Below are 13,112 nucleotides of genomic sequence, written 5' to 3' on the forward strand. Positions count from 1 at the left end.
CTCTATAGATGCGTAGATTGGCGCGGGAACCATCAAGATAGCTGCGGTGATCTACACTAAACTAATCTGAGCTGTGGAACTGAGGTCTCCTTACTTAACTTTCATTGTCAATGAGAGTTGATGGAGACTTTAGTCTAGGAGTCAGGAGGATTACAGAATGCTCGGAATCCATGTACATCTAGAGATCCTCAATCACATACATTACCCACTGGCATAAAAGTCAATTTTCCAGCGGCCCCGGATAATGCTGCTTTCAAGACAAGGTTAGCCTAAGGCTTCCAGGGTTCCAAGCTCAGAACAGTCCAAAGCCAGAGGTGCCTTAGGTATCTACCGCCTTGACCCTGCCCCCATGCATTTGACAGCAATCAAAGCATTGAGCTTCACACAAGAATAGTTAACAATCATAGCGTATATACAAGGATTGCTCTAGTAATCATTACCATGTTTACTTCTACTTTTCAAATGCCCTAGTGCTGGCCTGCATGAGACTCCACTGTCTATTCTGTGTAGGCATACATGAACTGAACAGTCACATGATAGGATAGTTGCCTCAGGCCAAAATGACATTTGTTCTAGGGCGGAAACGAATTTCAATCGATCAGGGAATTATTCCTTGTGACCCCGTATCAACAACAATCTCCTCTTGCCACGATTCTTTGATCTCTGCCTATTTTCCTCGTATAATTTGCGGACAAGTCCTTGTTATGGCAAACAGTATATGTGTCGCGTCCTCAAGGCTCAGTCTTCCCACCCTACTGCGAAATGTCTTTCGCTCTGAGTTCGCCGCCGATCTTGGACCTCGTTCTGAGTACAAAAGTCTCTTCGCCGTGCAACGAGCACCCTTGGCCTATCGTAGGATCAGAGGGCCTCGACAGTTCAGCTCGCTGACTCTGGCCGACGATATACCTACTACATCCAAACTACCACCTTCGAGCGCTGCAAACGTTAGCAGTGTGCCACAACCGGACGAACCAGCCAAGACTGGCGCTGGCGAAATAAGAGCATCTAGCGATCCCTCTGGCGCCGTCGGCTCTTCGCTTCGAGCCGATTCTACGAACAATAAGAAAGCATCTGCCTCAGGAGCAACGGTCGGACCAAAACCAGCTGCAAACGAGTCCTCGGATAAGAAACGCTCAGAAGCCCCTCGAACATCCAGTCTTTCCGTCCTCTCCAAGTCGAAGAAAAAGAAAGAGCCGTGGCAAATCCACAAGGAAGCCCTGAAGAAGAAATTCAAGGAGGGCTGGAATCCGCCGAAGAAGCTATCACCCGACGCGCTGGAAGGGATCCGACATCTACACGCTGTTGCACCGGATCGCTTCACGACTCCTGTGCTAGCTGAGCAGTTTCAGGTCTCTCCGGAAGCAATCAGACGGATCTTGAAGAGCAAATGGCGGCCTTCACCAGAAGAAACGGAGAAAAGACGAGAGCGATGGGAAAGAAGACACGATCGCATTTGGAGTCAGATGTCTGAGCTGGGTCTCAGGCGTCCAAAGCGCAGCGCAGATAAGTTCTCGGACGTAAAGGTGTTGTATGATAAGCCTGTTTGAGGAGCTTGGTCCAACATGTTCACCCAGCGTTCTGCTTGAGACTCCGTTTGGTCGATCTCTATGTATTATAGTGTATCATATATCCTAATAATAGAAGCACCCTGCATTAAATTCTCCTGGCTCCCGTGATTATTATTAGTTGCATGAGCTCAAAGATTCTTCCGCTTCAGGAATTTCGAAGATGAGTAGTAGAATTAATTGAGGATTCTTCAGTAGTGATTGAGAGACGCGAGACAATACATTGCTACGCGCAGTTCTCCAATAATGTTCTGTAGAAGTAGATGCAAACCCCATGGTAGCTGAGCGGTAGCGCCACGCAGCAGTCCGAGGCGTCTTCTCCGTCAATGGAACCAACCGACTGCTCCCCGATCAGAGCTCATCCAGCTCTTCCTCTGCCCTCTAACCATACAACACTAGAAAAATGGCCTGCTTCGTTTAGCATATGACAGCATGTCGATGCTGGCGTATGCATGAGACTACTTCCGCTAATTCTAAAACAGTGAGTGGTAGCTGATACCCGCTGTCACTTCCCCGACTCCTATATCCCTCCACCTCTTCCTCCACCGCCCACATGGTGACGCTGCGACCCTCGCCATGCAATCGGACATACAGGTCTTTGTGAAGTGGAAAGACCAGACTATATTTGCAGGGGAAGATGTGGAATGTATAATCACATTCAAGAACGTGGCAGAGACAGACGTGGAGACAAACAATGGAGGGCAGGTTTCCCATCAGCGAAAGCAGTCCCGCGCTGGCAATGCGCAGGCCTCTAACTCCGACTCCTACTTCTCATTGAAAGCTCCTCAAAATTCATTGTTTAGTCCTCACCGCCGCTCCTTTCCCGTTGCGCCCAGGAAGAGTTCTTCGCATCGAGTATCCTCGTCGTTGAGCTCTCCGTTGATCGGCTCGCACAGCTTTCCTCCTCCCACCCCGCGAAATAACCAAAACCCCGGGCACCAGCACAAGCGCTCCGTGTCTATACTGTCAATTGAAAGCGAAGGAACTGGGGATAAAACCCCGAGGTCATCGTTCCAGTTCAATCGTTCCCGGCCGGGGAAGGGTCATGGTCGTTCTGCGAGCTTGCAAGTCGTACCTAGAAGGTATGAGGGGTATGAAGATGGCTTCGCAAAAGGTGAGGCTCGCCCTACCTGACTTGACGTTCAATGATACTCATGCATTCTGCTACTTAGCTGGGCGAAATACCGTCCGTGGCATTGCCTCAGAGGCTGGCACCAACCAACTCCCGGGTAATCTGAGGCCAGACGTGGATGGGCCAAGCAGGGTCAGTCGCTCCGGATCCAACGGGCAGAGACCCATTCAGCCTTTAGGGTCACCGCGTACACCTGGACGCAGGCCTCAACTGCCGCCTATGGATTTCAAATTCCCGCCTGCTCCCACATCCGATCCTAGCAATCGCCCGGCTCTTTCTCCTGCGGCAACATCCATTGATGAGAATCCTGGCTCCGTGTCGACTGGACGATCAAATGGGAAGGAAAGTCCAGCAATGCCTGCACCTGGTCACCTACCCCAGCTTACACGAATAATCTCGACATCCAGCCTGAGCGGAAGTCATCGGAGTAGCGGCGAGTTCTACTCCGCCAGCGACAACTCCTCAGAGACACTTCAATCCGAATACACGAATTACTCTGCAAATACACAACGCCCGAGCGGCCCTCGTCACGCGCGTCATTTCTCGAGTGTGGATACGGGGCCGAGACTATCCAACGGCCAAACTCTCCTCATGGGCTATGCCCAAGTCAGCGCATCCTTTACCGTCGATGGCTCGTTAATCAATCAAGCAGCGTTTGAAGAAGTCAAACGAAAAGGGGTCGTTGGCAGTCAAGGTAATGCAGCTGGTACGCTAAGTGGTGGATCCGCCTCCATCAGCGACAAAAGCCGTAAAGGTGGAGGGTTCTGGGGTGCTTTCAAGTGGAATGCGATAGAGGAGTCCATAAGCGGTCTTCTATCCAACAATGAACTCGATGGTCTTCGTGATATGCGTGGCGTTACTTCGTCACGATCGATACCTTTGTTGTCCACCCCGCAGTCCCTTCTTTTTGTGGATCTGCGACTAGCACCAGGAGAAGAACAGTCCTATTCTTTCTCCTTCACTCTTCCCAAGGGACTCCCTGCGAGTCACAAGGGCAAAGCTATCAAGATATCATATAATCTAGTCATAGGTACTCAAAGGCCGAGTGGGTCTAACGAACCCCAGCGCGTGAATCGCATCACCATCCCCTTCCGTGTCTTCAGCGGAGTGAACAGTAAGTTCTATCGGTCGTCCTGTCCTTACTTGACACCTGTGACTAATTTCTCTTAGGTCAAGGAGAGATCCTCGGACATAACCTGATGAGCCCTTATGTACTTCTTCGAGACGAAGCCAGGGTCCAGAAAATAGGCACTACACCGCCGCCGCCAGTGTCTAAGAATAAGAGCATTAGCGGGCACGTATGGACGTCAGCACCAGAATTTCTTTCCTACGTAGATGAACTCCTCGAGCAACAATCTCGCAAAAATCTACTGCAGCCACCAGACCTTGTCAACGCAAGACGTTCCTCAAGCTATGAACCGTTGGCCGGCCCGCTTTCCTGCAAAGACGCAATTGACTTGGCCATCCTGCGAAGCAATCAAGCAATCAGCACAGCGCGCAGCCCAACCGGTTTGAAATTGCCCGCAATGGGCGTCGGATCGCTGTGGTGGTGCTCAATCGGCCAGCACATCGACTGGGCGAAACCATCACCGCCACAGTTGATTTCACGGATGTCGCACTTCCATGCTACGCCCTGCGGGCCACACTGGAGTCGTTCGAGAAGGTCGCATCCTCACTGGCAGTTCGGTCAAACGCTAGCATCCACCGAGCCACACGGCGTGTGCATGCGTCCTTCTTCGAGAATACGCTGTATTCCACTCGAGTTGTTTTCAGTCCTGCGGTTCCCGTCTCCGCAACACCGACTATCATCACCACCGGAGTCAACCATGAATGGGAGCTACGGTTCGAGTTTGTGACTACCAGCTTGCACCATGAGCTGAGGACAGGCCTCTCTGGTGCTAGGCTGCTTGAAGTGGTTTCCGAGGACGACCGTGGGCAGGTTATGTCAGGCCTGGAGAACCTCGGCTGTGAGTCCTTTGAGATCGCAATCCCCTTCACGGTATACGGGGAAACTGTTCGGGAAAGGCTCCCGGAAGAGAACGAGGGTTATTCTATCTAGAGGCATATGTACTTCTTGCATGAGCGTTGATCATACCCCATTGCGCTTCAAATGAATCGGATTAATTCCCCCCATGGTCTTCTTGGATACTCGTATTGTAGCGGTCACCAACATGATAAATTCCCATAACTCCTTAATGCTCAAAATATATCAAAATTAGTATCTGATAAACTGCACCTAGTAGATAATCGAGTCTGACATCACCGTTAAGGTAGGGAAGTGAAGTCTTTGGGTGAGGGTGGTCACTGGGGCAACCTATGGGGCCTTCCGTCTTGCTCCCTTGAGGCATCCATGGATCCCGACTGTCAGACTGCTCCGCTTGTGGGATCCGATCGGATTTCCTGCTTGTGGCCAGCTGAAGGCCAGGTCCAGGTCTAAGGTAGTCTACTCGTCATATCGTCAAGTTTAAGCTTGCTTGTTGATCATCGCGTTTCCTGCAGCTAATCTGGTTGTTTGCTTTTTTTTATTTTCTTCATCGTCCGCATCGGAGATATTAGCCTCCCCCCCTTGGTGCCTGGGTGCGTTCTAAAACGCGACATTTATTTCCTCGCGTTTTGCCCCTCCCTCTTCAGCCGACCGTCCAGAATCTCCCCAAGCATTGGCTTTCGTCGTTCTTCCGGTTAGTGAGATCGAGGTTCCAGAGATCAGAAATACCCGATACGGCTCGATAGCTAACCCCTCTGGCATTGGAATGTAGGCGCATTTTCGCACTTAGCAACGCATACGCAGATCAGTCACATTTTCAGACTTACAGCCCATACCTCCGAAACGGGAAAAATCAAAAGAAACGCCGTTATTCTCTTATAGTGAATACCTCCAAGGAGGTGTTTTGAGGTCTCAGAGCAGAGGCAGGATGGCTTCACTTATCACCACCATGTTCGTGCCCTTTAGACCCTTTACTCCCTCTGCTTCTACTTCTTCCTCATCTACTTCTCCGTCTGCCCCGCCTTCACACCAACTCTCCGCCCTCACCCCGTCAATCTCATGCAGCACCATCCATACTTTCCGTGGCCCGCTTTCGGAGCCACCTTCTTACCTGTCTCCTGCTGTTCGCGCGCTCAAACAGAATCTGTGTGGACTGACGCCTCCCAGCAATGCGCGAACCAGGGCGCCGTTTAAGCCCCGGTCGGCTGCCAAGGGTACGAGCAGTTATCAGTTGAGGCAGTTTGCAGAGGCGACTTTGGGGAGCGGGAGTTTGAGGAAGGCTGTAAAGCTGCCTGAGGGCGAGGATCTGAATGAGTGGCTTGCAGTCAACGGTGAGTCTACTGGAGGGATTGCAATCCCCGAGTGACTTGGGGATAGCTAATTAGGTGGAATTTGCATTAGTGGTCGACTTTTACAACCAGATCAATCTTCTCTACGGCGCTATCACAGAGTTCTGCTCCCCGCAGTCATGTCCGGAGATGAAGGCCACCGATGAGTAGGTCCTCTTACTTCGGCAATAAACCGAAGACATGCGGCTGACCAAGGTTGATGCGACAGGTTCGAGTATCTCTGGCAAGACTCGGAGAATTTCAAACGACCCACTAAGATGTCCGCACCAGAGTACATCGAACATCTGATGAGCTGGGTGCAGAGTAATATCGACAACGAACAGATGTTCCCAAGCAGGCTTGGTATGACACCACTTTTGTCTCTTTCAATGACAAGGATGGCGCAGGCTGACGAGTATGACAGGAGTCCCCTTCCCCAAAGCATTCTCAAGCTTGATTCGCCAGATCTTCAAGCGACTTTATCGAGTGTATGCACACATCTACTGCCACCACTACCCTGTGGTTGTGCACTTGGGACTCGAGCCCCATCTCAATACCAGTTTCAAACACTATGTTCTATTCGTTGATGAACATCGGCTGGCGACCGGCAAGGATTACTGGGGTCCTCTTGGAGATCTTGTCGACAGCATGTTGCGGAGTGACTGATTTCTGCTCTGCATGCGATTCATGATTGATGACTGGGTCGGGATACTCCTCGGTCGGAGGCAAGTCGAGGAAATAATGGCGTTAGGGTGTTTGCATTTTCAGATCCATTCCCAGAGTGGCAGAGACAATTCTGTCCTTGATACATCTTTTTAGTAAGAGAGATCCTTCAATGTAAGAGTATGCATTAGTATTCAAGTAAACCAATTCTGTAAGCATGTTCTTTGCACTTGTCTGCTGTAGGAGAGATGGCCTTCACTAAGAGAACCCGAAATTCTCGGCGTGTGCGGAATCTCACGTGACCGGAACCGGGAGAAGTTGGACGTCGCTTCAACTTCGCGAGAGACTCTCCGGCAGCAGACCAACGGCCATTGCACCCCTCTAAACGACGTTCCCACGTCCTATATCCTTCCATTCTCCCTCCCCCCGAGGTCTTCTCATATCACCGCCACGATGAACACCGCTCGTGTCGCCCGTCTTGGCCTGCGTGCCACCCAGCAGTTCTCCGTCCCTCGCACTGCCGCTCTCAACGGTTTGAGGACTTATGCTACCCCGGCTCAGAACGTCAAGCCCCCCGTGGCTCTCTTCGGCGTTGATGGAACCTATGCCACTGCTTTGGTACGACTCGCATTTCTCTCTGGATTCTCCTTCGATGCTCTGCGGATTGGGTCGCAGTCTGCGTTTTTTTCCGCTCCGTTGACCCGACACCCCCCTCTCCGCCTGCAAATCCCGTCAAAATCCATATCATTCATCCAGGAATCACTAAAAGGGCATTGAATTATGGACTAACAGCTACAATGAATAGTACACTGCCTCTGCCAAGACCTCCGCTCTCGACCAGACCTCCAAGGCTCTCTCCAGCCTCGCTCAGACCTTCAAGGCCGACCGCAAGCTGACCAACCTCATCGCTGCCCCCACCCTCACCGCCAGCGACAAGCAGCAGATCATCCAGGAGCTCCAGAAGATCGCCGGTAACGACAAGGGCGACATCATCAAGAACTTCCTGCAGACTCTGGCTGTGAACAACCGCCTCGGTCTCCTTGAGCACATCTGCGAGAAGTTCGAGACCCTGATGGGTGCTCACCGTGGTGAGATGGAGGTTACCATCACCAGTGCCCAGGTGCGTTTTGGCTATTGCTATGACCCATCGGACTTTTCGCTCACACTAGTCTTCCCAGGAACTCGACAACAAGACCATCAACCGCCTTGAGAAGGCCGTTTCCAAGCACGAGCTCAGCCAGGGCAAGAAGCTCAAGATCGTTACTAAGGTACGCCTATAGTCCTCCCCCGTCACTTGTTAACATGCAGCTAATGACTGTGTAACAGGTCAACCCCGACATCGTCGGCGGCCTCGTCCTGGAGATCGGCGACCGCACCATCGACCTCAGCGTCTCGTCCAAGATCGCCAAGCTCAACAAGGCCCTTACCGATGTTCTGTAGATTATAAAATAGGCTAGAATCTGATTTTCCCTTTGACATGTATCGTACAGTCCCATAGTCGTGCGTCATCCGCGCCGCTTCCAAGAGACAATTCTCGAGTTCTGGAAAGCAATGAATGGACAGGATGAGAGTTCGTTTTCACTTGATATCTGCATTTCTTCTTTAATATATTTTTCTAGTGAGAGCATGAGGGGAAGGGGTGATGTGGATGAGGAAGTGAGACTTATGTAGATATCTATGCTATGCCTCGTGTCTTGGTAGATGTCTAATCTCACATGGTTGATATGTAGTCGCGAGATTTCTGGCAGTCAAAGGAACATGGCACGGATCAAACCAGCCCGGTATCCATATCCTAGTATATAAGCGGGCAGTTTGATTGCCGAAAAGCAGCAATTCACTAACGAGAAACAAATACAGGATTAAGGATATAGATATGATGATAACAGAGTTGAACAGTCTCTGTCTAGGCGCACCGAAATATACCCTGCTTGGCTTAGGCTTACAAGTATGTCAGCTCAATCAAAAACAATATGCAATGCAAGTCTACCTCGTTAAACCAACTAGTATAATGACATGATGCAGCGTCAACATGCGCAAGCACTTCGATTTCACCCGAATTCACTTCTTACAAAGATGTATCACAGTTAGGAAATCTAATGACCGTTCGGCGTGCGGTCAGCCTGCGCCTCGAACTCATCCTCATAAGCCCCGATCGACGCGGAGCTCCTCACGCGCTGCAACTGGCTCGCGACGTAATTGGAGACGTGCTCGTCCACTCCGTTGCGGACTCCGCCTTCGTGCTCGTCTTCGGACAGGATGTCCGCGGCGGGGTCTCGGTGCCAGCGAAGGTTGATTCGAAGTCGCTGCGGTTGCCGATGGAGCGGGTGGTCGAGGAGCGCCGGAAGCTGGGCTTGCGGCTGGAACGGGGCCGGCCTGAGCGGGTGAAGATGTCGTCGAAGTAGTGCGATGCGGCGGCGAAGGGGGAGCGAGGTGTGTGTGGGAGGCGGCAGTTGATTCTGCAGAGAAGTTAGAGATCTGGTGATGGAGTGTCATGTCAGGCTCCCGAAGATAAACTTACCCGGTATCATGGATGACCTTGGCGATGAGACCTGTCCATCCGCATTGGTGGGACGCCCCCAGTCCACGTCCGGTGTCACCGTCGAAGAACTCGTGGAACCACATGTAGTCCTTCCAGTGCTTATCGTAATCGAGGAGGTCTGAGCCATCGTTGACAGCTCGGCGGCCTTGGTCATTGCGAGCGAAGAGGTGCTGCAGACGATGCTGAATCTCCTCAGCAACGTGGCCTAGATGCATGTAGTCTCCGGAGCCAGTGGGACATTCCACCTGGAAAGAATCCCCATAAAACATGTAGAACCGGAGAAGGGACTCAACAAGCAAGAAGTTGACACACAGCCAGACGGGTCCGCGCCAGTTGCTGTTTCCTCCGAATAATCCACTGTCGGAATCACCAGGTACGTAACCGACTCTGAAAGTCTGGCCATTGACGTCCATGGAATACGGGTGCTTCTCATGGTACTTGGACATAGACCGGACACCGTGCTCGGACAAGAACTCGGTTTCGTCCAACATCCTCTTGAGAATCTTCTCCAGACGATCCTTACTCACGAGCGACAGAAGGAGTCGGTCGTCCTTTCCGCGCCGTTTCATGCTGGCGATGTTTCTTTCCGCAACATCCTGCCTGTTTTCAATGAACCACTCCATTCTCCTCTTGAATGAAGGGAACTGGTTAATCAATTCAGGTTCGAGCGTCAGAACCGCATACAGAGGAATCAAGCCAACCAGCGACCTCACGGGAAGCTGTTGTGTCCATGGCTCGCCGTAAGAAATCGCGTCGTAGTAAAAGCTGTGAAGGATCAGCTGCTATCCCACCACTCGTGGCTATTGCATTACACATACCCGTCTTCTTCGTTCCACAGAGAGGATTCCTTGCCTCCTGACTTGAAAGTCATAGCGTCACTAATGAGAAGGAAGTGCTCAAAGAATTTGGACGCAACTAGCTTCAGTTAGTGAAGTCCGCGATCTAGTAGGACGTTGACTCACTGTCTTCGTAGGTTCGGCGATGCTTAGCCAATTCAAGAGCTATATTGAGCATGCATAGACAATAGAATGCCATCCAGCCGGTACTGTCCGCCTGTTCCAAGACACCTCCAGTCGGAAGAGGCTCAGAACGGTTGAACAGTCCAATGTTATCCAGACCAAGGAAACCGCCCTCGAAAACATTTTTACCTTCTGAGTCCTTGCGGTTGACCCACCAGGTAAAGTTCAGCAACAGCTTCTGAAAGACGCGCTCCAGGAAGTCCAGGTCCTGCCGGCCGTACATCTTCCGTTCAATCTTGAACGTTCTGAAGACGGCCCATGCATGGACAGGAGGGTTCACGTCCCCAAAGTTCCATTCATAAGCCGCAAGCTGGCCATTCGGGTGCATGTACCATTCGCGAGTAAGAAGGTCCAGCTGCTTCTTCGCGAAATCTGGATCGATCATGGCCAGCGGAATGCAGTGGAAAGCTGTATCCCAAGCAGCGAAGAACGGATATTCCCAAGAGTCCGGCATAGACAAAATGTCATCAATGTATAGATGCTTCCATTGCTGATTGCGCACATGCTTCCTTCCCGGGGGCGGTGGTATCATTCCAGGATCTCCATTCGCCCACTGGTCCCAAATGAAGTGGTAGAATTGTTTCGTCCACATCATGCCGGCAAATGCCTGTCTTTGGATATTACGCAGATCGTCGCTCATCGGGAGAGGGCTGATTCGGTAGTAGAAGTCGTCAGCTTCTGCCCTTCGCTGCTCGATTGCATCATCCAGCACTTCCTCGTCGATGAATTGCTCGTTCTTGCGAGAGAACCTAAAGCGGACGACTGCGCACTCGCCTGGAGGGATACCGTCTCCCTCGTCAAAGGCATACCAAGCGGCGAACTTCGTTCCCTTGTTGGCGGGGTTAACAGCATCCTTCTCTTCGTTGACGATATGGCGATGGAAGGCATCCTTAATGTAGGGCTGGTCGTTCTTAGTGCCCCACAGAAGCTCGTTGTTCGTCTCGTTCTCAGTGAAGAGCATACGAGGCATGACGTCCTCCTGACTATCGCCGACAGCTGGAGAGGGCGAGAATCGTACGTATCGCTCTCCCAGCTTCTTGTGAGAAGATTTTGCTGTAAGAGGCGACACTTTCTCAATTGAGGGTTTCTCCTTCTCATTCTCATACCCCCAAGACCAGGTGTTTCGGAACCACACATGTGGGACTATGTGCAATGGAGCGGGTTCCGGGCCTCTGTTGTAGGCAATGACACGGAACATGAGCTCCTCCTCATCGTCTCCCTCCTTGGCGGTCTCAATGAAGATATCCCAGTAGCGGTTATTCTCGAATGCGCCGGTGTCGAGAAGCTGGTATTCACGGTCCTGTCTTGAACGCCGCGCATTTTCATCGATCAAATCCTGGTAGGGGAATTTCTTCTGAGGGTACTTGTAGAGGTATTTCATGTACGAGTGCTAGAACACGCATGTCAATGCAACGCATAGTTAAGCAGTCGACAGGAGTCCCTTACGGTTGGGGTATTATCCAGGTGAAAGTGAGCTTCCTTGATGCTCTCACCATGATTTCCCTGTGGATTCGACAATCCAAACAGGCGCTCTTTCAAGAAGTCGCTGTTCAACAGTCAATGTCAGAACTCCGATCAGATCGCATATCCAGAGAGCGTGACCATACTCTTTCTCATTCCAAAAGGCAAAAGCGATATTTTCTAAGCCATGGGTATCCGAGACACCAGCAATTCCATCCTCGCCCCACCGATATGTTCTTGACCGGGAGTGATCGTGGGAGAAATCTAACCGTAACAGATACGTCGATCAGCCCCGCGCAATTCACATGTGGATAAGCTGGACTTACAACTCCACGCGTCTCCATTTTCACTGATAATTCGTCAGCAATTGTTAAAGCATTGCATTGGACACAATAATCATAATGTCCAAGACTTTGAAGGAGGAGAAGCACTTACGAATAATCCTCTCGGACTGCAGACGGCCGGGGATGAGATTATCAGCGGACAAGCTCCGAATTACCAGTGATGCCGCCAAAAGCGACTCATGAATAGAATGAGAACTCACCTGTTGCCCATTGTCTCTCTGCGACATAAGGACCCCATTTCTTCCAGTATCTGGTCCTTTCACGGTCCTCCTTGAGACGCTGTTCCTCTTGAGTGAGGTACTCTTGCTTGTCAATCACAACCATGGTTAGATAAACCGGAGATCGGATACTCCGGAGAATCTAGGAGGGAGAAGGGACAACGTAAGGAATGGAGATAGAAGAGCAGAAGAGAAAGAAGGGTGAAGAAAGTGTGCGGGCACGCCAGATAATAATAATAATACTACTACTACCAAGAACTAGCCGACAGGGCAAGCTCTGTTCCTTGACCTTGGGTGTAGTTCACATAGGATGCGGAAAGACGTTAGCTCTTTTTTCTGAGCTGCACTGCATGTACAGCTCAGCAAGACAGATTGACAATAACTGAGGGACCGAGAGAACCTGATTTGTCCGATGACCGCAGCGGCTTATCGGAAATTGATAGCGAGAGTAGTCTGGACTCGTCGCTCGGTGCATCTTTCTGGATTGCTGGGGGTTTCCAAGGTTTGTTAGCTGTGAAGGTGGAGCATCCAGAGGGGTACATGTAAGGGCCAGATCTGACATCATCGACGGTCAAGCAGATTAGGAAAATGTATGCAGCAATAGCTAGATATAGTAGTAGTGCAAAATTGTTAATGATTAGAAGTAGATATGACTAAATATTCATCTCCGTCATGATGCATCTACTCGAATTGGCTTCGTTGATAGTATTGGAGGTCAGATGCATCTAGGTACATCCTCTCAGGTTCGCAAGCATTTCCACTGCATAACGACCAATTCCTGGGTATATTCCAATTGCAGCAAGCAAGTTACCTCTAACCTCTAATTCTAACAGGATACCAGTATCAGAATCCCCTGCAG

General features: G+C 50.9%; 5 protein-coding genes across 5 annotated transcripts; 4 read left to right on the forward strand and 1 right to left on the reverse strand.

Moving 5' to 3' along the window:
* Positions 1-614: 614 nt before the first annotated feature.
* Positions 615-1,664, forward strand: rrg9 (mitochondrial ribosome assembly protein RRG9). Its single transcript, XM_024828680.1, has one exon. It carries the CDS (start codon positions 705-707, stop codon positions 1,545-1,547), a length of 843 nt encoding a protein of 280 aa, XP_024687631.1. The 5' UTR covers positions 615-704; the 3' UTR covers positions 1,548-1,664.
* Positions 1,665-1,892: 228 nt separating this feature from the next.
* P174DRAFT_437473 (putative intracellular protein transport protein (Sat1)) lies at positions 1,893-4,857 on the forward strand. The gene is made up of 4 exons (XM_024826311.1): positions 1,893-2,679; positions 2,738-3,811; positions 3,868-4,206; positions 4,263-4,857. The coding sequence occupies exons 1-4, from the start codon at positions 2,142-2,144 to the stop codon at positions 4,754-4,756; spliced, it is 2,445 nt and encodes an 814-aa protein (XP_024687632.1). The 5' UTR covers positions 1,893-2,141; the 3' UTR covers positions 4,757-4,857.
* A 773-nt stretch (positions 4,858-5,630) lies between these two features.
* P174DRAFT_362295 (Mob1/phocein family protein) lies at positions 5,631-6,675 on the forward strand (the record flags this gene model as incomplete). Its single annotated transcript, XM_024821848.1, has 4 exons — positions 5,631-6,012; positions 6,083-6,176; positions 6,239-6,372; positions 6,434-6,675. The coding sequence occupies 4 exons, from the start codon at positions 5,631-5,633 to the stop codon at positions 6,673-6,675; spliced, it is 852 nt and encodes a 283-aa protein (XP_024687633.1).
* Positions 6,676-7,046: 371 nt separating this feature from the next.
* P174DRAFT_437477 (F1F0 ATP synthase subunit 5) lies at positions 7,047-8,312 on the forward strand. Its single transcript, XM_024826312.1, has 4 exons — positions 7,047-7,290; positions 7,478-7,792; positions 7,851-7,940; positions 7,999-8,312. The coding sequence occupies exons 1-4, from the start codon at positions 7,126-7,128 to the stop codon at positions 8,110-8,112; spliced, it is 684 nt and encodes a 227-aa protein (XP_024687634.1). The 5' UTR covers positions 7,047-7,125; the 3' UTR covers positions 8,113-8,312.
* A 332-nt stretch (positions 8,313-8,644) lies between these two features.
* Positions 8,645-12,790, reverse strand: P174DRAFT_437479 (uncharacterized protein). Its single transcript, XM_024826313.1, has 9 exons — positions 12,236-12,790; positions 12,018-12,029; positions 11,838-11,955; positions 11,677-11,776; positions 10,174-11,620; positions 10,030-10,126; positions 9,191-9,976; positions 9,037-9,128; positions 8,645-8,944 (listed from the first exon to the last, which is right to left on the reverse strand). The coding sequence occupies exons 1-9, from the start codon at positions 12,357-12,359 to the stop codon at positions 8,766-8,768; spliced, it is 2,955 nt and encodes a 984-aa protein (XP_024687635.1). The 5' UTR covers positions 12,360-12,790; the 3' UTR covers positions 8,645-8,765.
* Between the last annotated feature and the right edge of the window lie 322 nt (positions 12,791-13,112).

Source organism: Aspergillus novofumigatus (assembly GCF_002847465.1).
Source record: "Aspergillus novofumigatus IBT 16806 chromosome Unknown P174scaffold_1, whole genome shotgun sequence".
Lineage (NCBI taxonomy): Eukaryota > Fungi > Ascomycota > Eurotiomycetes > Eurotiales > Aspergillaceae > Aspergillus > Aspergillus novofumigatus.

Excerpts from the sequence above, each read along its gene's own strand:
- rrg9 (XM_024828680.1), top strand. The coding sequence starts at position 705 with ATGGCAAACAGTATATGTGTCGCGTCCTCAAGGCTCAGTCTTCCCACC.
- P174DRAFT_437473 (XM_024826311.1), top strand. The coding sequence starts at position 2,142 with ATGCAATCGGACATACAGGTCTTTGTGAAGTGGAAAGACCAGACTATA. Across the intron at positions 2,680-2,737 it reads TGAAGATGGCTTCGCAAAAG|CTGGGCGAAATACCGTCCGT; the intron begins GTGAGGCTCGCC and ends TCTGCTACTTAG. Across the intron at positions 4,207-4,262 it reads CACAGCGCGCAGCCCAACCG|CACATCGACTGGGCGAAACC; the intron begins GTTTGAAATTGC and ends TCAATCGGCCAG.
- P174DRAFT_437477 (XM_024826312.1), top strand. The coding sequence starts at position 7,126 with ATGAACACCGCTCGTGTCGCCCGTCTTGGCCTGCGTGCCACCCAGCAG. Across the intron at positions 7,291-7,477 it reads GAACCTATGCCACTGCTTTG|TACACTGCCTCTGCCAAGAC; the intron begins GTACGACTCGCA and ends TACAATGAATAG. Across the intron at positions 7,941-7,998 it reads AGCTCAAGATCGTTACTAAG|GTCAACCCCGACATCGTCGG; the intron begins GTACGCCTATAG and ends ACTGTGTAACAG.
- P174DRAFT_437479 (XM_024826313.1), bottom strand. The coding sequence starts at position 12,359 with ATGGTTGTGATTGACAAGCAAGAGTACCTCACTCAAGAGGAACAGCGT. Across the intron at positions 11,621-11,676 it reads ACCTGGATAATACCCCAACC|CACTCGTACATGAAATACCT; the intron begins GTAAGGGACTCC and ends TGCGTGTTCTAG. Across the intron at positions 10,127-10,173 it reads TCGCCGAACCTACGAAGACA|TTGCGTCCAAATTCTTTGAG; the intron begins GTGAGTCAACGT and ends AACTGAAGCTAG.